Source organism: Magallana gigas, chromosome 6, assembly GCF_963853765.1.
Source record: "Magallana gigas chromosome 6, xbMagGiga1.1, whole genome shotgun sequence".
In the NCBI taxonomy this organism is placed as follows: Eukaryota; Metazoa; Mollusca; class Bivalvia; order Ostreida; family Ostreidae; genus Magallana; species Magallana gigas.
The window spans coordinates 27,168,171-27,192,083 of record NC_088858.1 but is presented as its reverse complement, the minus strand read 5'-3'; the positions used below and the strand labels follow the sequence as shown (position 1 = coordinate 27,192,083).

Below are 23,913 nucleotides of genomic sequence, written 5' to 3'. Positions count from 1 at the left end.
GCGCGTCGATTAGTGGACGAGTCCGTTGGGATCATGCGAATACCCCAGAGCACACCGTGTGTTTACATCACAGGCACGTAGCATCGGGGGTTGGGTGGGGGTGGAGGGGGGCTGCTTCCCCCTCCCAACTTTTTTTGCAGCAGGCACTTTTCTTAACTTTATATAATAAATGAAAATATCATGGATTTGCCCCCCCCCCCCTCTCCACTTTTGTAGGAGCATGTAATAAAACTGCAAATAAGGAATTTTAATTGAATTGAAGTTACAGTTGTTTTTTTTCATGAATTTCAGAATTCACCCTTTTTTAATTGCTTGTCAAGATGATTTTGATGAAGCTGTCTCACACACATTCAAAAACAATATGTTTGTTACCCTTTCATATTTCATATGGTTGGAAATTTTTAAAAATGCCTTTCAGTTGAATTTGCATCTTAATATTACAAATACAATATTTAAAAAAATGACTATTTAATCTCCAGCTTTCAAGCTTACATGCACTTATATGATATGTGTACATTCCTAAAATAATTGAATTAATAAAATGATTGAATTTCAAGTGATATATATGTATATGTTCTAGATCGAAGAAAAGACTGACATTTCGTCTTAAATTTGCAAGTTCCGTTTATAAAGGACAAGAGCGTACAAGGCCTGACAAATCCCCTCGTACCCAGGATTATGAAATGGCATACCGGTATGAACATATAAAAATCTTTACATTTGAAACTGTGCATCAGTACATGTATAATATAGAACTGCATTCTCTGACAAATACATAATATACCATAATACATTTACTTGGTGTTTATCTCCTTTGTTTTATTTGATGCTTTCTAAGATTTACAACATGATTTCATCTGTGCTAGCGCTATTTTTATCCGACATTGCATATACAGAACATGAACGTTACGTAATTGTTGTCATTATATAAATTATATAAATGGTATTATATATTTTCTCATAATCAATAAAAAAGCCGAACACCCTTTACTTGCCTTTAAGGCAAATGAATTAAAAATAAAACGCCATCTATGCAATTCGAACACCCTCTCCATGGAGAAGAAACTCAGAAGGGTGGACTACAAGCCTCCGCCTATCACACTGAGCTACGTTGACACATTAGATTACCAATTGCAACTTCTCGGGCCTTTCCGGCAGGCTTGGAAAAACACCAGTCTGGGCGGACTCCGAAAACGGAGTTAACGGAAGTGATTTCTCAAAAGTAAAAATACTCCGAAAAAGGAGTTCGGCGCATGCGCAGTTCATCAAAATATCACATTTTTACGTGAAAACAGGGCACTCAGGAAAATTGACCGTGCAATGCGGATTATTCATATGCAGGTCTGAAAAAACGTTTAAATGCTTTATAAGACATGTTGTGATAGAATGTATTAGGCAAAAATATATGTTCGTTTGGCAAATCAAATCTTATTTGTTGTCAAAGTTGGTCAATTCTGTTTCCGATGACGATGTCAATAAAAGTGAATAAACTAATGTTTTTTATGATTTCACTATGATTAAAGATTATTTATGTGCTAGGGTGTGAAATCAGGGGCGTAGCTTGAGATAATATTCTAGTGAGGCAAATTCATTGCGGCAGGGGTCTGGGGGCCGCCTGAGGCCCCCCCCCCCCCGCCCCCCCCCCCCCCCCCCGGGCTCTCCTCTGGTGGGAGGTTCAGAGGGCGAAGCCCCCCTACAAAAAATGAATTTAGGAGTTTTAAAATGTGAAAAAACCCATTGTCCGCAACGAAGTTTTGTTATTTTACATTTTAGACCAGCATCTATTCACAGTATTGCCGTATACAAATTTTTGAATTATAAGAAATTAAAAAATTGAGAACACGATTGTCGTATACTCAATGTTTGAATTCTTTATAATTCAAAAATGTGTATACGACAGTATATAATAAAATAAAACTTCTAACATATTTTAGATGAATGAACAATTTTATTTAAAAAAAAAAATTAATCGTTGTTTTACTTCAAAATTTAATGGGCCGATTCGGCGGTTTTTTTTTGGTTTTTTTTGAGTTTGCAAATTTTGTGAGAATATTGTCAACTGAGACCATTTGGTGCCTGTGAACAAAAAGTAAGGCAAGGCTAACCAGACGGTCCTCGGTTGACCTTCCCCAATGTTTCAAGCGTCTCATTGCGGAGAAAGATCTCTCGCAAGGGACTGAACCAACTGGGATGATGAGTAAAATGCGGAATATGACATGAAAATGGGGATTTGTTTAATTCTTAAATTTACAAAAGAAAGAATTTCTACTACGTGGGAAGGAATATCCCATTGATGGTCAAAAAAATTCTAGTGAGGCAGTTGCCTCATTGCCACAATGGAAGCTACGCCCCTGCTGTGAAATAAATTATTACTGTGAGTTTTATATCCCGTTTGTAGTCATTAAACCGTTCTTTTGATTACGCGATGACTCGCTCAGTCGGCACTTCTCATCGTAATTAGTCGGTATTTAAAAAAAAACCACATCAACATTATTAAAAGCTTGAATACTTACATGAGTGCAACATTTAAATTTCCATCTCCATACTTCCAAGTTTTAATTTGAAGTCCGATTTTCATATGTTATAAGTCCTGGTTTTAAATTTTTGTATGTATTTTTCCTGTTGTTTACCGAAATATTTCCACATTTCTTATGAGGTATAATTTTAAAATTAACCATTTCTGAGTCGTTTCCATTTTTTTTCACGCTTCTGAAGGATTTTTAATCTATTTTTCAATCACGTTTTTACGGGGAAGGGAGGCAACTCTCCATTATTTACATTAGCTACAAAACGGAAGTTGAGAATATCGCAATGCATGACGGTGCCAAATACTCCGTTTTCGGAGTCCGCCCAGACTGATTACCTAGGCGTCCATGACAACCTCCCTTTTTAAAAAACTTGCTATAAATAAAACACATTTTACGATCTGTTGAGATGTAAGCTAGACTTCATTAAAATAAATGATATACCCTAAAATATAACACAGAAGCGACTTATAAGGCTGTCTAGCCAATACTTATTTTAATGGGAAGCGACTCCATTTTATATAAAATTCTAACATCCGGTTGTTAATACATTCGAGGTGTTTTTCCGAGCTTGCCGGAAAGGCCCGAGAAGTTGCGATTGATTAGATTACGGGTGAATAAATTTTACTCTTTGACAATAATGAATAAAGAACGAGGGTTGTTCGGAATTATTGAGACAACACGGATATTTCCATTTCTAAGTGACGAATTATGGTGAAAATTGACATGAACATTGAAGAAACCTCAACATATAATTAAAGAAAGTAATATTTAAAAAATAAACTCGGAGAATAAGAAAACTAAAACATCGTCTATCTAAGTGTCCGCAAAGTTACAGATTATGATAAAAGAAATCAGATTATATATGTTCATTTTGCTTTTTATTGTGACTTAATTTTGATCAAGTTTCATGAGTGTTTGAGTTGAAATACGGATATGGTACAGATATATTTACCAAGCAATAGGAAGTTGAAAACGACAGTATATAGAAATTTGACGTCAATGCGGCTCAACGAATTTACATCAAATTGATGGAAATTTCGAAAAAAGACCTTTTAATGCCACCCAGTTGCTTTAACAAAAACTATACGATGGCAAGGAATAAAGAACTTCAGTTTATCGTCTTTTTTCACTAATTGTTTAGCTAGAATTCAGACAAAGTGACTAAATATCAAGTACTTTTTACACACTAACTGATGTAAACAGTTCTAGAAGATGTACACAGAATCACTGTAGGAGACATTTCACAGTAATTTGACTTTCGGTTAGAAATGACCCGATTTTTCCCCCACAAAAATCAAGAATGGGGGGAATATGCGAATGTTGACATCTTGAAATGTAAACAAAACATCTTTTGTTTACATTCTAATTTCCCTTTGTTTGTTAGGTTTTTAAAACATAGGATCAATAAGAAGCGTTAAAATGACGTTGCAGTAAGTTTGCGGTTGCGCCGCTTCACTGGGCGATGGCAATTTGGTCAGCTTACCAGGAATGATCTAATCATGCTATGGATAATAAATGTTTTACATTGATAAACTCTATCCTGGTGAACGTTTTGGTGAAATTTCAAGGATTTATCTTTTCCCCCAAGGAATTAAGAGTAAATGTCTCAGTAATTTCCGAACAACTCTCGTATAGAACGTTTTTGGTAAAAATCACAAATTTGACCCATTATGGTCTAGACTCCATTTTAATAAATCAAGAATAAAAATCAAACTAAACTTATTCTTTAAATAAAAGTACTTTAAGGACCTAATTAGCAATTAAAAACAGTGAATGATCCAAGGTTTAGGCAAAAAACGATGTGCAGTTTAATTTGGAAACCAATACCTGTCGTGTTTATAGAATGAAAGCACAATACTGACTTCCATCGTGAAATTTATAAGGAAAACAATGCATACAGGTCAAAAATTAATAATCTAACTTGAATTAAAATTCTTTCGTCTTCATTGCTCCGAGTGAGGGATATGCAACGCCTTGTACGCCCATGTTCTTTATGATAAGCAGCGAAAATTAAAATTCTTTTCTGATAAGCTAGCCTTATTGATACAAGCATGCTTCCATTGACTAATTTTGTTTAGTCATGCAAGCTTTTTGGAAAGCTATTACTTGTATTTATGAATATTTGCCCTAATGATTTATAGATTTTCCACAGATCATAGTGTAAAGTAAAGAAAGAAATCAATAATACAGTAGAATAGTTTGAAGTACAACTTAATTTTTTCCCCCCATGAAAACCGGAAGTAATGTGGACCAATCAGCGCTCGACAGCACACACGAGTACTCCACGACTGAAAGGAACTGTGTTGGCACATATCGGCGTGGAAAATGAAGGCTATATTAGCCCTTTTAGCTTTTGTCACTTCAACTTTGGCAAGCGATGTTTTAGAGTTTACTGATTCGGACTTTTCATCCAGAATTGCTGAACACGAATTAATTTTAGTTGAATTTTTTGCACCATGGTAAGTTTTCACCGAAGCCGGTAGTTTTATTCAAGACAAAGTCGACACTTTTTAAGTTTTACAACATTTCTTTTGTGTGCGTATTTTTTGCTTGCGATTTTGTTTGTATTGTTAAGTAATACAGATTCATATTATAATTTGTGTTGTGTAATTTATTAAGGGCACCCCTCCCCCAAGCTGTCCCTCTTGTTATATGTACCCCACCCAGTAACAATAGACTGCCTCTTTTTATGTCAATAAAATATGACACATTCTGTAAATTTTTTTTTTCTTCCACCAACATAAATTGTATTTCTCTTAAAGCATAATAGCCTCACCAAATACGCCTTATTGATATACATGTTTAATTTGCAAAAATTTAATCATGTACTGTATTAATTATTAGAAATATATTTTTCAGTAATTTTATCATCAAACACTTCTAAGTAGACTAGCTTCAAGTGTACAGAAGATTTAGCTAAATTACAATTCAATGAAATGCCAATTATGAGGAAAAAATTGTCCAATTTATTTTTATGCTAAGGCCAAAAAAAAAAATATTTCTGTTTCCTGTCGCCTGACCAAAAAAATTAAGTTAGTTAGGTAGGGAAAATTGTTTCTTTTTTAAATATTGTGTACAGTATTTTAATGATGACTTAAAATTTCCAAAGGTCTTTGTATTATTGATGTATAGAAACAACAGGCAAAGAAAACAAATAGATTTTTTAAAATCAAAAATAAAAACTAATATTATTTGTAAGATTTAATCTACATGTGTATGAATATATTTAATTATCTTTTTCTGGATAAATATTTCTGTATAGTATTAGCTTAATGTCAATATTAATTAAATCAATCTCTGTACTTCCGTGTATTTGGGGTATTAGTCCAACCCTTTGACCCACTTACTATGTTCTGTATAGGATCTGTTTAATTCTCAAGATAATATAAAAAGCAGTTTCATGATAATTCCAACATTTATTGCAGTTATTAACTAATAACAGGTTATTAATTAACTGTTATATCAGGACTTAATAAAAGTAATAAACATCGTTTTTGTAATTCCAACAATCTAATTAAAGTTAGACGTTCTGAATCCGCTATCGCTTCTCAAACATCTAACAAAATCCCATGCAGGGTCACGTCAGTGTGACCTTTCAGTTAACCAATGAAATCATGACTCCGACTCTTTGGCTGAGGGCTCAGAACTCCTCTGCTTTTTTTATCGACATACGTAGATGACCGAGGTGTTCAAATCGAAAGAAAAGCCCATGACGAGGAAAACTTGTGTTTTAGGAGATGCCTGTATTATATGTGGATTTTCGTTTGTCCAATACGAAAAGACAGCTGATGGGACTGATATTATTCACAAGTTCTACCAAAACAAGAGGCCCAGGGGCCACATCACTCACCTGAGCAACAATTGCCTTAATTCTGACCAAATTAGCATTACAGTATCAAAATATCTTGACAACTAAGTACAGTAGATCTTGCTAAAAAAAAATTTGAAAATCTGCCAATTTTTATCCACGTCTTTTTTTGGGGGGTAAATACCAAGCCCCTTTTGTTGTTGTACCTGTAAGAAGATTTTTCTCTATTCCTATATAACCCCCCCCCCCCCCCAATTTCGTGGCCCCACTTTTCTCTAAGGAATCATGGTTTCATCAAACTTAAATCTACATAACTTGTGCTTTAACACTAAGTACTGAGTTTTGGACCGAAAACTTTCCCAGAATATTTTTAAAGTTTTTCTCTATATATTCCTATGTAAAAATTCAAACCGCCATCATGGCCCCGCCTAACCACTAGGGACTGTGATTTTGCAAACTTGAATTTACACTGAGGATGCCTCTACACAAGTTTAAGCTTATCTGTCCAAATAGTCTTTAAAAAGAAGATTTTTAAAGATTTTCTCTATATATTCCTATGTAAAACTTGATCCCCCTCTTGTGGCCTCACCCTACCCCTGGACTATTATTTAAACAAACTTGAATCTATACGATCTGGGAATGCTTCCACTCAAATTTGGGCTTTCCTGGCCCAATAGTTTTGAGAAGAAGATTTTTAAAGATTTTCTCTATATATAAAAATTTATCCCCCATTGTGGCCCCGCCCTACCCCTAGGGACCATGATTTGAACAAACTTGAATCTACATTATCTGAGGATAGTTATACGCCAATTTGAGCTTTCTTGGCCAAATAGTTTTTAAAAGAATTTTTTTTATAGATTTTCTCCATATATTTCTGTATAAAAATTTATCCCCCAATTGTAGGCCCACCCTACCCCCGGGGGCCATGATTTGAAAAAAATTGAATCTACACTATCTGAGGATGCTTCCACTTAAATTTGAGCTTTCCTGGCCTAATAGTTTTTGAGAAGAAGATTTTTAAAGATTTTCTCTATATATTCCTATGTAAAACTTGATCCCCCTCTTGTGGCCTCACCCTACCCCTGGACTATTATTTAAACAAACTTGAATCTATACGATCTGGGGATGCTTCCACTCAAATTTGGGCTTTCCTGGCCCAATGGTTTTGAGAAGAAGATTTTTAAAGATTTTCTCTATATATAAAAATTTATCCCCCATTGTGGCCCCACCCTACCCCTAGGGACCATGATTTGAACAAACTTGAATCTACATTATCTGAGGATAGTTATACGCCAATTTGAGCTTTCTTGGCCAAATAGTTTTTAAAAGAATTTTTTTTATAGATTTTCTCCATATATTCCTGTATAAAAATTTATCCCCCAATTGTAGGCCCACCCTACCCCCGGGGGCCATGATTTGAAAAAAATTGAATCTACACTATCTGAGGATGCTTCCACTTAAATTTGAGCTTTCCTGGCCTAATAGTTTTTGAGAAGAAGATTTTTAAAGATTTTCTCTATATATTCCTATGTAAAACTTGATCCCCCTCTTGTGGCCCAACCCTACCCACAGGGACCATGATTTGAACAAACTTGAATCTACACTACCTGAGGATGCTTCCATTTTAAATTTGAGATTTCCTGGCCTAATAGTTTTTGAGAAGAAGATTTTTAAAGATGTTCTCTATATATTCCTATGTAAAAACCCATTCCCCCATTGTGGCCCCACCATACCACCAGGGACTATGATTTGTACAAATTTGAATCTACACTTTCTGAGGATGCTTCCACTATAATTTGAGCTTTTCTGGCCCAATAGTTTTTGAGAAGAAGATTTTTAAGATTTTCTCTATATGCTCCTATGTAAAACTTGATCCCCCAATTGTGGCCCCACCCTACCCCCGGGGACCATGATTTGAACAAACTTGAATCTATACTACCTGAGGATGCCTCCACACAAGTTTAAGCTTTCCAGGCAGAATAGTTTTTGAGAAGAAGATTTTTGAAAAATACCAACAAATTTTCAATAAATCTCAATTATCTCCCCTTTAAAAAGGGCGTGGTCCTTCATTTGAATAAACTTGAATCCCCTTTACCTAGTGGTGCTTTGTGCCAAATTTGGTTGAAGTCTGCCCAGTGGTTCTTGAGAAGAAGATGAAAATGTGAAAAGTATACACAACGACAACGACGACAGATAACGGACAAATTGTGATCAGAAAAGCTCACTTGAACCTTTGGCTCAGGTGAGCTAAAAACTAAAACGGGTAGATTGTATACGGAAGTAACCAAAAGATCGGATCTCAATCACAAAGTGTGTAACGCGGGCTTTTGTAGGAAATGCTTCCAAAATGCACCTTAATATATCTTCTTGTTCTTTTTTAAGCTTTTTAACGTTGAATAACCGAATCACTTCTTCTGACGCCAATTTGAAACTTCAACTGAGTCGATTTTAGGAACACGAATCTGATTGGATAATTCTGAAATGTTTATTCATATTTGAAAGGTTACACTGACGTAACCCTGCATGGGATGTTGTTAGATGTTTGAGAAGCGGTAGCGGATTCAGAACGTCTAATTTTAATTAGATTGTAATTCCAATGAACAGTATGTTGTTGCATCACCCGTATTTATAACCCCTGAAGATAAGATAGTCGCAAGTTATTTACCACAAGGTTAATTTATGCTATAAAAATGACTGTACATTTGTTTGCTATCATTCTTTGAGGTTTATTTACACGATTGTGAACTCAGAAGACTGGGCACCTTCATTTCTCTTTCTGAGGAAATTCTGGCAAAGTTACCGATCACCACAATGTTTAGGGTCCTAGGATAAAAGAAAGGGGCGATCGGGCAACAGAAAACAGGAATAATTTTTTTTTTTGCCTAAGCATCACAGAACCCATGACCTTTAAACACTTTACTATTTGCTAATATGTGTTTATTATTTAACATACAGTACTTGCATCAATTATTGATATATAATGCCACTGTGTAATAAAAAGGTGTTGATCAGGAAGATGTATGAAAATCATTAAATATAGTCCATAATTGAAAACAAGGAAATAATGTGTCACATTTACTTGAAATCATGTGAAAACTTTTGACCAATAGGTGTGGTCATTGTAAGAAACTGGCACCAGAATATGAGAGAGCTGCCACTTCACTGAAAGACAATGATCCACCTGTGCCCCTAGCAAAGGTAATGCATCACATCAGTCCTGAGTTGCATGGTCACTGATTTTTGTATATCACTTTAAAAATAAGAGTCAAGTTCAAAATGAATCATAACAAAAAATACTGCGTAACATCAACTTGGCAACAATTTGTTTTTCAGAATTTTTGTTGTTGTTGTTGGAAAAACCAGTCTGGCAAAGTTCTTGTTTATGTAATAAATACATGAATATTATGATCAATGTAGGTTGATTGTACTGCAAGTGAGGAAACATGTAAAAAGTTTGGAGTTAGTGGATATCCAACACTAAAGATCTTTAGGGCTGGAGAATTTTCTGAGGAATATGGAGGACCAAGAGAAGCAGGTAATGGATGGATTTATATGTAAATTTACTGTGGAATCATTTTTGGGAGTTGATTTTAATCAATTCTCTTATGCAGTTACTCTGACAAACCAAAGGGAAACAGTGTTTGGACCAAAGCACAAATTATCGCCGCTGACAAGACTTAGCTCTTGAAAATAATTGATAAATTCGAAATAATGTATGCTAAAGCTTTTTTTTCCAAGGAAACTTATTTATAAATACCTTGAAAATAGCCAGATTTTAAATGGTACGTACAATTAAGATATTTTTAGGTCACCTGAGTCACTCAGGTGACCTATTGCAATTGGTCTTCGTCCGTCGTCGTGCGTTGTGCGTCGTGCGTCGTGCGTTAACAATTTTACATTTTTAACTTCTTCTTGGAAACTACCAGGCCAATCGTTACCATTTTTGGTGTGAAGCATCTCTATGGTAAGAAGAATCTAAATTGTGAAATTTATGGCTCTACCACCCCTGGGGTGCCACGGACGGGGCCAAACATGCAAAAAAAGCCAAATTTTCAAAAATCTTCTTCTCTACTTCCACACATGTGAGGAAAAAACTGAATGCATGGTTATGATGTCCATGAGGCCCTCTACCAAAATTGTGAAATTTATGGTCCCTGGGTCAGGGGTTCTGGCTCTAGGGTGGGGCCAATATGGCCATATAGTAAAAATGTATTAAAATCTTAGAAAATCTTCTTCTCTACTCCCATATATATTTGTTAAAAACTAAATGCATGGTTATGATGTCCATGAAGCCCTCTACCTTAATTGTGAAATTCATGACCCCTGGGTCAGGGGTTCAGGCTCTAGGGTGGGGCCAATATGGCCAAATAGTAAAAATATATTAAATCTTAGAAAATCTTCTTCTCTACTATCATATATATTTGTTAAAAACTAAATGCATGATAATGATGTCCATGAAGCCCTCAACCTAAATTGTGAAATTCATGACCCGTTTGTTAGGTGTTCATGCTCTAGGGTGGGGCCAATATGGCCATATAGTAAAAATGTATTAAATCTTAGAAAATCTTCTTCTCTACTCTCATATATATTTGTTAAATACTAAATGCATGATTATGATGTCCATGAAACCCTCTACCTAAATTGTGAAATTCATGACCCCTGGGTCAGGGGTTCAGGCTCTAGGGTGGGGCCAATATGGCCAAATAGTAAAAATATATTAAATCTTAGAAAATCTTCTTCTCTACTCCCATATATATTTGTTAAAAACTAAATGCATGTTTATGATGTCCATGAAGCCCTCTACCTTAATTGTGAAATTCACGACCCCTCGGTCAGGGGTTCAGGCTCTAGGGTGGGGCCGATATGGCCAAATAGTAAAAATGTATTAAATCTTAGAAAATCTTCTTCTCTACTCCTATATATATTTGTTAAAAACTAAATGCATGATTATGATGTCCATGAGGCTCTCTACTAAAATTGTGAAATTCATGACCCCTTTGTTAGGTGTTCATGCTCTAGGGTGGGGCCAATATGGCCAAATAGTAAAAATGTATTAAATCTAAGAAAATCTTCTTCTCTACTCCCACACATGTGGGCAAAAAACTGAATACATGGTTATGATATCCACAATCTCCTTTACCTAAATTGTGAAATTCATGGCCCCTGGGTCAGGGGTTCAGGACATGGGGGGGGGGGGGCAATATGGCAATAAAGTGTAAATGCATATATAATGTTTAAAAATCTTCTTCTCTATTCTCATACATCTGTATAAAAAAAACGACTAATAATTATGTTTACCAGGAAGTCCTCTACTGAAATTTTAATTTTCATGTCCCCTGGGGTATGGGTTTTGACTCTAGGGCAGGGCCAAAATGGATGTATAGATGTTAATGCATATAACGTTAAAAAATTATCTTCTTTACCCCCACACACCTGAAAGGAAAACTAAATTCATTATTTTGTAGACCAGATCTTTTAGTTTTTCACCAAAATTATAGGTTTCACAGTTCTTTTTGAATTAAATGTGGTTGTCATTACAAATTTATAATTTTTCTACTCCAGTATGAAACCTAATTAATTAGATGCATATATGAGACTCCATGACAAGTTTGTGTATTGGATATATGCTACTCAGGTGACCGTTAAGGCCAATTGGCCTCTTGTTTGTAGTTTTATGTATTCGTACGCCAGAGTTCAATATAGTCTCGTTCAACTCGACGCTCGGCTGTCTCTGTAAATCTCCGACAAGCAGAGAGTCTCTCTTGCTTGTCGGAGATTAACGGCGACAGCCGAGCGTTTGGTTGAACAAAACGAGAGTTCAATATTGCTTGGATCCCTAAATTTTCCAGAAATATATCTATCACTGATACATAGTTTGATTGAATTAAATTAATTCTATCTTTAAATATTACTTAACATGATTCATATGGGGTTTTATCAACATTCTTGTGTCAAAAAAGTCTGAAAATTCATATTATAAAAATGTGTGTAATTCAAATACAGATTAGAAACTACCTGCACTTGTCATGCAAAATAACATATCATTGAATTTCAAATAAATAAACATCGATAAAATCAACTCCCGTCAGTTCTTCGATACTTTGATTATTTGTTGGGGTCAATGTTCGTGGGTAGCCAAAATTGGCCTGGTTCGTGGGTACGCAATTTCATTGGTAGTGAGTTCTATTCCGTAAATGAACAATGATGATTCCACAGTAGTCGTTCTGAAAAAGTAATTTGCTTACTTTTACTTATAAAAAGTATATCAAAAGTTCTTTTAAGTTCCTCACATATATCCTAAGCACATTTAATTAATGTTTTATTGGTTTCTTTCAGATGGCATCATTAAGTACATGCAGACTAGAGCTGGGCCAACATCTAAAGAACTCAATAATGTTGCTGATGCTGAGAAGTTTCTTTCTAAGGCAGACTATGGAGTAATAGGTGGGCTACATGTAGGACAGCATTTGAAATGAAGTAGATAAGATGTATAGGTCATGTGTATGGGATTAAGAAAAAAAGATATTGCTCTCTCTTGCTTGTGGTAAAATTAAGGTAGAAATATTCGAGGTCTCCATACCATGTCAGTTGGTGTTTGCAATGTACTTGTTTTATTTGCAGGATTCTTTGAGGATGGGGAGAGTGAGCTTTCAAAAACATTCCAAAAGGTTGCTGATGCCATGAGCACAGATCTCAAGTTTGCACACACCTCAAGCAAAGCAGTTCTGGATAAATATGGATTTAAGAAGTGAGAGTTTAAAGCATTTCTATTAGGGCTGTCACGGGTACCCGAAATAACCGAGAACCGCAGAACAATTTGTTTGGTTTCAGTTCTGTTTTTCCGGATTTCAGTTCAATTCCGATTTGTGTAAAAGAATCCGTATCTTATGAAAAATGGCATCAAAATTGAAAGGCTCGGTAGTGTGGACTTGTTTGTTTTTAATAAAAATTTACATGTATACAACTGGCCATGTATACCGATGATTATTCGCTCATCCGAAATAAAAGTATCACGCGATTTACCTGTGTATAAAAGAAAAATACTAGTTCAATAAACAAAGATGGCGGCCTACGATTTGGACATCGAACATGTTCTCAATATTTGTTAATAGAAATGTTTAGTGTAAGAATTTTCTGGATTAGATAATACTGTAAATTCCTTTTATTATGCAAGTACTTAATTCCGAGATCCTGCTGTTTTGTGTTAAATCGCCACAATATAAAGTCGCGAAAGCAGAACTTTTATCCTTATTTTTCACACATCTCAACTTTCAAAGAATAATGGCGAGATTTTAAAATTTGCAAAGGGTGCTCCTCGCGATTTTACGTGGATATTAATTCCTCATGTTTAATTAGGAATCTACAGTAGTGAGATTAAATTAGAAAGCCAGAAGTCATAGGGTACTCTCATTGTATGGATAACTCCTCCGACAGTTTTTAGCTCACCTGAACCGAAGGTTCAAGTGAGCTTTTCTGATCACCCGTTGTCCGTCGTCCGTCCGTCCGTCTGTCCGTCCGTCTGTAAACTTTTCACATTTTCAACTTCTTCTCAAAAACCACTGGGCCAAATTTAACCAAATTTGGTACAAAGCATCCTTATGGAAAGGGGATTATAAATTGTTAAAATAAAGGGCACAGCCCTTTTCAAAAGGGAGATAATTGCGAAACAGTGAGTATAGGGTGCATGTCTTTAAAAATCTTCTTCTCAAGAACCACTGCACCAGAAATGCCAATATTTACACAAAAGCTTGTATATATAGTGAAGATTCTAAATTGTAAAAATCGTGACCCTCGGACCAAAACTGGGGCCCCAGGCGGGGTTCAAAGTTTAACATAGAAATACATAGGAAAATGTTTAAAAAATCTTCTTCTCAAGAACCACTGCACCAGAAATGCCAATATTTACACAAAAGCTTGTATATATAGTGAAGATTCTAAATTGTAAAAATCATGACCCTCGGACCAAAACTGGGGCCCCAGGCGGGGTTCAAAGTTTAACATATATAGAAATACATAGGAAAATGTTTAAAAAATCTTCTTCTCAAGAACCACTGCACCAGAAATGCCAATATTTACACAAAAGCTTGTATACATAGTGAAGATTCTAAATTGTAAAAATCGTGACCCTCGGACCAAAACTGGGGCCCCAGGCGGGGTTCAAAGTTTAACATAGAAATACATAGGAAAATGTTTAAAAAATCTTCTTCTCAAGAACCACTGCACCAGGAATGCCAATATTTACACAAAAGCTTGTATACAAAGTGAAGATTCTAAATTGTAAAAATCGTGACCCTCGGACCAAAACTGGGGCCCCAGGTGGGGTTAAAAAGTTTAACATAGAAATACATAGGAAAATGTTTAAAAAATCTTCTTCTCAAGAACCACTGCACCAGAAATGCCAATATTTACACAAAAGCTTGTATACATAGTGAAGATTCTAAATTGTAAAAATCGTGACCCTCGGACCAAAACTGGGGCCCCAGGCGGGGTTCAAAGTTTAACATAGAAATACATAGGAAAATGTTTAAAAAATCTTCTTCTCAAGAACCACTGCACCAGAAATGCCAATATTTACACAAAAGCTTGTATATATAGTGAAGATTCTAAATTGTAAAAATCGTGACCCTCGGACCAAAACTGGGGCCCCAGGCGGGGTTCAAAGTTTAACATATATAGAAATACATAGGAAAATGTTTAAAAAATCTTCTTCTCAAGAACCACTGCACCTGAAATGCCAATATTTACACAAAAGCTTGTATACATAGTGAAGATTCTAAATTGTAAAAATCTTGACCCTCGGACCAAAACTGGGGCCCCAGGAGGGGTTCAAAGTTTAACATAGAAATATATAGGAAAATGTTTAAAAAATCTTCTTCTCAAGAACCACTGCACCAGGAATGCCAATATTTACACAAAAGCTTGTATACAAAGTGAAGATTCTAAATTGTAAAATTCGTGACCCTCGGACCAAAACTGGGGCCCCAGGCGGGGTTCAAAGTTTAACATAGAAATACATAGGAAAATGTTTAAAAAATCTTCTTCTCAAGAACCACGGCACCAGAAATGCCAATATTTACACAAAAGCTTGTATATATAGTGAAGATTCTAAATTGTAAAAATCGTGACCCTCGGACCAAAACTGGGGCCCCAGGCGGGGTTCAAAGTTTAACATAGAAATACATAGGAAAATGTTTAAAAAATCTTCTTCTCAAGAACCACTGCACCAGAAATGCCAATATTTACACAAAAGCTTGTATATATAGTGAAGATTCTAAATTGTAAAAATCGTGACCCTCGGACCAAAACTGGGGCCCCAGGCGGGGTTCAAAGTTTAACATAGAAATACATAAGAAAATGTTTAAAAAATCTTCTTCTCAAGAACCACTGCACCAGAAATGCCAATATTTACACAAAAGCTTGTATGTATAATGAAGATTCTAAATTGTAAAAATCGTGACCCTCGGACCAAAACTGGGGCCCCAGGCGGGGATCAAAATTTAACATAGAACTACATATGAAAAATGTTTAAAAATTTTCTTCTCAAGAACCACTTCACCAAAAATGCCAATACATACACAAAAGGTTGTATATATAGTGAAGATTGTAAAAATCGTGACCCCCGAACAAAAGTGGGGCCCCAGGAGGGGTTTAGATTTTAACATATATAGGAAAATGTTTTAAAATCTTCTCAAGAACCATCGTGCAACTATTTGGGATATTACTATGCATACATGTACATCCTTAAATAATGTAGATTCAAAAAATTGTAACTCCCGGACAATTGATGGGCACCAAGAGGGGTTCAAAATTTAAACATTTTAAAAAACAAAGGAAAAGTTTAAAAAATTTCTTCTCAAGAACTACAATGTTTTAGTTAGTGGAATATCTATGCATGCATCCTTCGCTTATGTAGATTCCTAATTCGTAAAATCGTGACCCCCGGACCAATAATGGGGCCCCAAGATGGGGTCAAAGTTTATTATAGAAATATAAAGGTAACAGGTTAAAAAATCTTCTTCTCGAGAACTACAATGCTTCAATTTGTGAGATTACTATCATGCATACAACCTTGGATAATGAAGGTTCGACAGTTTTAAAATAGTGACCCCTGGACTAATACTAGGGACCCAAGATGGGTTTAAAGTTAAATGTAGAAGTACCGGTATATATGGAAAATGTTTAAAAATCTTCTTTTCGAGAACTACAATGCATCAATTTGTCAGATAACTACGTAAGCACCCTCAAATAGTGTAGATTCGAAATTATAAAAGCCGTGACCTCAATCTAATACTGGGGCCCCAAGAGGTGTTCAAAGTTTAGCATAGAAATATAGAGGGAAAATGTTGAAAAATCTTTTTCTAGGGAACTATAATGCTTCAGCTTGTGAGATAACTATGCAAGCATCCTTAAATAATGTAGATTCCAAATAATTAAAACTTTAGCACTGGACTAATACTGTGGCCCCAAAAGGGGTTCAAAGTTTAACATAGAAAGATATATTGAAAATGTTTTTAAAAAGTTCTTCTCGAGAACTATAATGCTACAGTTTGTGAGATTACTATGCAAGGATCCTCAAATTGTGTAAACTCTAATGTAGTAGAACCAAGAGTTATCTTTCTTAATGTTCTGTACAGTCTGAGAGTTATTCCACTTGAAGTGGAACTCTTCCACGTTCAGTTTTTCAGGTTGTGTACGTGCGGTCCCACCGCAGTGCTACACATTTTCATTCCTATTTTACTATTTATGTTGTTCAAGCCAACCATAAACCTCGGACCATTACTGGGTCCCCAGAAAGGGGTTCAATGTTTAAAATAGAAAAAGCATATGCTACGAAATGTAATGTTACAAGGAACTGCTGTTCAGGTGAGTGATGTGGCCCATGGGCCTCTTGTTAAAATATGAAGTTGTTCTTTTGCAGATCAATTGTACATATATCAGAGGTGTGCATATTGCTAGGATATTGATTTCTGATAATTTATGAAAAAATACCTGCGCAGCACTGTTAAGGCTTACTTTGTGGTCATGCTGACCAGAAAGTACGGGAAATGTTAACTATGACATCATACAAAACAACAAGTTGTCAAAAATGACAATAAATCAAGTAATTTCCTATTGTCATGGGTACGGAAACATTAAACTACACTAAAAAATACCTATGCGTGCAACTTTGTAGTCAAATAAATAAAAACAACAGACTGATTGCGGTGCAATTGTCAATGTGACATCATATTGTAAATTTTGACGCAAATTATGTGTAGAGAAAGGCGGATCAATCAAGTTTTTAACATGAGAAAATGCATTTTATAAATGAATGGAGCATAATCATAAAACAATTATAATACCATTAAAATCTATCTGCTATGCTTGTCATGATTCGGCATGTAATTATTTTTTAGAGCGTTTATTTTTTTTTTTCTTGAGTGTTTAATGTACAAGTGCGATGTGTTTGTCATCGGGAAGCCTATGTAAATCTGCTTTTTACAAGGGCATACACCTAACAGATCATTTCGATCTTTTGGATATAAATTAAGGGAATGTTAAATTTATCAAAAAGTGCTGCTGCTTCAATGAAATCTAGAGAATGAATTTATAAATACGTAAAATATTAAGCGAAGGTCATATAAATTCCAACTGGAGCTCATTTATTTGATATTTATTCTAATAAAAAATGAACTCTATACAAGGCAGCAGCACTTTTCAGAATCTACCAGAAAAGTAGAATTTAATTATAATTTAAAAATTTTGATTCAAATAAGGGTATGCCCTTGTAATATAGAAATTTGTTTATGACCTTCGTTCAGGAGAATCATCAACACATATCACGGGACTATCAATTCAGGGGACCACACTAAGTGTCATACAAAGTAGCATTTACCGTACTGTTTGATATCACATTTATATCATGATAAAATAATTTTACATAAATATTTTGTAATACATGTAATAGATGCATCGTTTTGTGAACGTTTAAATCCGCTGTTATTTTCATAGTAAGCCTTAACAGTGCTGCATGCTTTTGAACTCATTCATTTTTTGGCAAAATATTGCATATGGATACTCCATTTTACTGGATACGGTAGGTTGTGTTTATCAATTCAGCGTTAACATGGATATAGTTCACATAATAGAAAACCTGGTTTGCTGTCACATTGACAGCTTTTCACTTGTTTACTAATAATCCTTTGTGGTACATAAGGCTTTAAAATGCTCAGTATGTTATCTGTGGTGAAATTATTCTATGAATAAATATAGTTTTTTAAAAAATTTAATTAAAACAGAAACATAAATAACTATGTCTCTGTTTAAAATTATCAAATGTAATTTGAATTTCTAATCAGGAAACTAGTTATTGTATTAAAAATTGTTATTTAAAGAGTGAAGAAGTAGAAAAAATAAACTTTGAAGTTACAAAAAATTTATTTAATTTGAGAGTTGACCAGAACCGAAAAAACCAAAATCGAACTGACAATTTTATGACCCAACCCAACCTGAAAAATTTGGAACCGTGACAGCCCTAATTTCTATTGTAGAATATCATCATAGCAGGACTCGAAGTTGCGACTAAATAGGTCGCATATGCGACTTAAGTTTAGGTTTTGCGACTTAAATTAAAAGCCAGTAAAAATATCCGCCCCATTTGTTTTCAAAAATTTTACACTGGGTTGAAAAATCTTTCAAAGTAAACAACATGGCATGTTTCAGTCCTATATTAATATATATAAGAAGAGACTTCGTCCAATGGAAGCTTTATATGCAAAACTGCATGAGACAAATACTTTTAGTAATGTTTGTGAGACTTTATGCAAAGGTAAACTTATTTTGTTACTTCAATGTGAAAGAATTTCGTACAAGAGATTCCTTTTATGTATCCATTCAAAACAATGTACAATTTTGGAGATTTAGTAGACTTGTCTCCCAAAAAACAATGTAAACGAAAACTTCTAGTGCCAGAAAATATTATAATAATGAGTGTGATGTGTCATTTTTGACCGATATGACTGGATGGATGGAAATTATTTTCTTTTTTTGCCAGACATGAAACGTGCAATAAATAAAAACCTTTTCAACACTACACTTCTTTTATTATTTTCTACAGTATATTTAATGTCAGAGAGAAAATATGCAGATATCTTAATGCTACATAAAGTTTTACTACTAGCGACCTGAATTTGAAAATGGCAAGTTAAATTTAAAGTAGGTTGCCATTTGGTGACTTTGTCCAAAAGTCTACTTTGAGCCCTGCATAGGAAGAGTGAATTTATCTGATTAAGAAGCGTGATTGATCATGGTTTTATTTGATTAAAGAATAGGGTTTAAATTTTCTTTTTTTCAGCGACATTGTCTTATATCAACCCAAGAGACTACGTAACAAGTTTGAACCATCTGAATTGAAATATACTGATGATGCAACAGTGTACAAAATCAAAGAATGGCTCAACAACAACATGTAAGTTGCATTCTTGTAATTAATTATTTTTAATACTGTTCATATTTATTTGGTTTTAAAAATCAAAACCGGGATATTAAAAAAAAAAAGAATTGCATGTATATATCAAACTGTGTAGCTATATTTTAATTTCATTTTGACAAAAAAAAATTGTAGAGTGATGTTGAGAGTGACAAGTGAAGATGATGAGCATGAAAAATTATTCAAAAAGAAGACATACTTCACAATAATTTCTGTCTAATCTTGTATTTTTGGTTTCAGTCTCGGACTCTGCGGCCACAGAACACAGAGCAATGCTGAAAAATTTAAGAAACCTTTGGTTGTTGCTTTTTATGATGTGGATTATGTCAAGAACGAAAAAGGAACAAACTACTGGAGAAACAGGTCTGTTGGCAAATAATGAGTAGAGTTTCAGGAGATAATGGTATTTCAAAACCTTGGTTGTGTTTTAGATAGAAGAGCTAACTTTATTTTGTTGTTGTTCAATAATAGGGTGATGAAGGTAGCCAAGAAGATCCAAGATGAAGGAAAGAAAATTTTCTTTGCTGTCAGCAACAGCAAGGATTTTAGTTATGAGCTTGGAGAGTTTGGACTGGGGGATGTCAGTGGGGACAAACCTGTGGTGGCAGCCAGAGATGAGAGAGACCGCAAATACGTCATGTCCGACGAATTCTCGTAAGTTTTGGTCAATAATATTATTTGCAATTTGTTAAATTTCATAAATTGAAGGCTACTTAAACACATTCAGGTATGTTCCTTTCATTTCTGATGCAGAATGGACAATCTTGAAAAGTTTGTTCGTGACTTTTTGGATGACAAAGTCGAACCCTACTTAAAATCGGAACCAGTACCAGATAACACTGATGCTCCTGTTAAGGTGAGAGAAAGAATTATGTTAAAACTTCTGCTCTGAACTTTTCTTTTATTGAGAGAAGTAGAGACATGAAGGTTGACACTTTGGATATTTTCTCCTCTGTCAGGTTGTAGTTGCAAAAAACTTTGATGAAATTGTGAATGATTCTGAGAGGGACGTTCTCATCGAGTTTTATGCCCCATGGTGTGGACATTGTAAGCAGTTAGAACCAAAATACACAGAACTTGGAGAAAAGGTCAGTATAGGCTGTGAAAACTGCATTGGATGCTTGAATTAAGGAATAAGGAATCATTCTTTGAGTATTATGAGGTGATAATTTCGGTCGGGGCGTGATCAAATCCAATAAAGCTCGAAGGGCTATTTGATAGATATGATCACGTCCCGACCGAAATTATCACCTCATAATATTCAAAGAATGATTCCTTATTTCTTATATTTATATAATTTTAAGCTATTGTACGATTAAATATTTAAATATATATAAGCAAACCCCACTGGCGCCCAAAATATAAGGCATTTGAAGTTATGGGTTATATAGTACAAAAACGATACATAGTGTTATCACAGGCAAAGACACTGAAAAATGTATATATTTCTATTTAATTTGATATAAGAGTGTTTTATTGTAAATCTAATGCTTAAGGAAGATACATAAATATCAGAGTTGAAAAATATTTTTTCTATTAATCATCCCTTGCAGCTTGCTGAAGAATCTGGTATAACTATTGCTAAAATGGACGCCACAGCCAATGATGTTGCTAAACCTTATGAAGTTTCAGGGTAAGTGTAAAATGCAATGGTTATAAAATCATTATTAGTTTTAGTATTTGATAAATGTTCTTGATTTTTGATCAGTTGAAAAATAACTCTGTAAAAATGATTCTTTTTATGGCTATTATTTGTTTCTAGGTTCCCTACAATCTATTTTGCTCCTAAAGGATCTAAAAATAGTCCGAAAAGATATTCTGTAAGTACTTCAATTTTCCGTCTTTCATTTTTCAGATTTGCTTTAATTGTCTTAATGAAGATTTGATAAAAGATTTTGGTTAACTGTTTATTGGTACTCCTCTATTTAACAGGGTGGTAGAGAAGTTGATGACTTCTTGAAATATTTGGCTAAAGAAGCCACTAATGAATTGTCAGGCTTTGATCGTGATGGCAAAAAGAAGAAGAAGAAGAAGACCGAATTATAAGTGAGGGGAGTAAGTTGTATGATTGAGTGTGAAGCTACATAACGAGTATAAGTGTGGAGAGAATGCTTGTGTCTGTTGATTCGTTATAGTAGTTCCATTATCATGTATCACAGACAACCATATAGACAGTCGGGGTTTTGTTAGACACAGGTTAACTTTCCTTTTTTGTCCATGGGTAACATTTTTTATTTTGACAGTTTTGTAAATGTGGGTCACAAAGCTTTATAAGGAATCAAAGTTTGAATTATACACACGTTTTTGGTGTTTGTGTGAGAGCAATTGTTGAATTGTAGAGTATTTATTTTACAGCAAAGGACCAATTCTAATGGCCCCTAATGAGTGATTGATGCATTTAACTTGCAAATGTTTGTACTACACAATTTCTAATGTTTTCCAGCCAAAAAGTGCTTGAAACATGCCTGTAATAGTTTTGGTTTTGTGTCTAACCAAAAATTTTTTTGTTTTCCAATTCTTTTGTAGGGTTTTTGTTTCTTAATGTGGGAGACAATAATGGGAAATAAATTAAATTTTTTTTTGTATTGTTGAGTTGTTTTTGGTCTTTACTATCATAAATGGACGAGTAGATATATTGGAAGTATGCATGTTCATGCCTTAAAAAAAAAATGACATTCCATGTGGGATGATTTACCTGAGGCATACATGGAGACTTTTTAGAGCAAACTCAGATTACATCTTCAGCTTTGTTTTCCATGTTGATATATTGGATGTGCGAAAATGTCTGTCTGTTGTGTTCACTGGCATTACTCACTTGTCAGTATTCAAAGAGGTAAAAGGTTTGGTTGAGAACGGATTAAGCCCCATTTTGAAATTAAGAACTTCAAATTGTATTCAATATAAAGTTCACAAAAGATATAATTGGATAGAAATCTATTTGCTTATTGTACCGGTAATCAGTTTTACAAGAATTTTCAATGTTGGAAATAGTACTGGATGTTCTAGCAAGTGCATCATTAGGACACACTATAGTGATCAACATCTGTCCCTCTGACTTTATTCATCCAAAGCATATTTTCTCTTCTTGGCTCTGTCTTGCACATATTACACCTTTAGGTAAATGGTGTTCAGTGACCTTGAAACAAGGTTGTAAGTTGAAGTCTTAGCAAACCTACATCAATACTTTTCCAGACTGTATATGCTCTCCCCTTAGTGGCGATGGCCAAATCTGGATCATACTTCCCCCAAAGACTTTTGTGGTAGTGTATAGTGACCTTGAGCAGTTTCTAGATAACCAGTCAAGGTCATATCGGACATATATAAGGGAAGGTTAATGTTAATGCCCAAGCAGATAATTTTTCTCCTCTTGACCCAGTCTTAATAGAATTTATCACAAGACTGCCTGTTAGAAAGGGATATGCAGTTTCCATGAATCAAGTTTCGAGGTCATAGCAGACATCTGTAAAATCCTTGTCCAAATCCCATTTTTTCTCCTTGACTTTGTTTGATCAATTGTCTGGAGCATATTTTTTCTCCCCTTGGCCCAATCTGACTGGTTCTTCACCCACAGAGTGTCTTTCTGTAAAAGGTGCTCAGTGACCTTGAACCAAGTTTCAAAGTCCAATTTAGGTCATAGCAGAATTGTCTGAATTATCCTTGTCCAGAACATATATTCTCTCCCCTTGGTCCACTTTGGGTCATAAGTGAAAAAAAATAAAGTTTCAAATTAAGCATATTTTTTCCCCTAACATTATCTATTGATATCTATTCCATAAGAATTAACAAATTTTAGCGCTGAATTAATTGTATATTAAAATCACGAAGCTTTAAAATAGAGTAGGGGTCAGCAGACATTCGTGATTTTGTATAGTAAATCGAGGACAGGCATTCATTTCAAAGCCTTTGTTTACTGTCAGCCTAATCGAGTACAAACTTGTAGAAAAGACAAAATACGCATTATACATTTGGAAATTTCTGTGAAAGTAAGAAGTTTGTACTTCATCGGGCTGGTACCTAAAAAATGAAAAACGTATGAAAATTTCAATGTTTTTCCTATAGCAAGCGAAAGCTATTACCTGCGTAACCCATGTTTGAACCCACGCATGGAA

The 23,913-nt window shown here is 34.7% G+C and overlaps 1 protein-coding gene across 1 annotated transcript; it reads left to right on the top strand.

Moving 5' to 3' along the window:
- Window positions 1–4,778: 4,778 nt before the first annotated feature.
- On the top strand, window positions 4,779–22,386 carry LOC105346349 (protein disulfide-isomerase A3). The gene is made up of 13 exons (XM_011454889.4): window positions 4,779–4,987; window positions 9,447–9,534; window positions 9,754–9,871; window positions 12,673–12,780; window positions 12,958–13,084; window positions 19,670–19,783; window positions 20,045–20,167; window positions 20,276–20,458; window positions 20,558–20,660; window positions 20,764–20,892; window positions 21,358–21,437; window positions 21,567–21,624; window positions 21,737–22,386. Exons 1-13 carry the CDS (start codon window positions 4,854–4,856, stop codon window positions 21,848–21,850), a joined length of 1,479 nt encoding a protein of 492 aa, XP_011453191.2. The 5' UTR covers window positions 4,779–4,853; the 3' UTR covers window positions 21,851–22,386.
- The last annotated feature ends 1,527 nt before the right edge of the window (window positions 22,387–23,913 follow it).

Bases quoted from the DNA above. Each gene is read 5' to 3' on its own strand.
- LOC105346349 (XM_011454889.4), top strand. From the start codon at position 4,854: ATGAAGGCTATATTAGCCCTTTTAGCTTTTGTCACTTCAACTTTGGCA. The intron at 20,459-20,557 runs GTAAGTTTTGGT...TTTCTGATGCAG, and splicing joins GTCATGTCCGACGAATTCTC to AATGGACAATCTTGAAAAGT. The intron at 21,438-21,566 runs GTAAGTGTAAAA...ATTTGTTTCTAG, and splicing joins AAACCTTATGAAGTTTCAGG to GTTCCCTACAATCTATTTTG.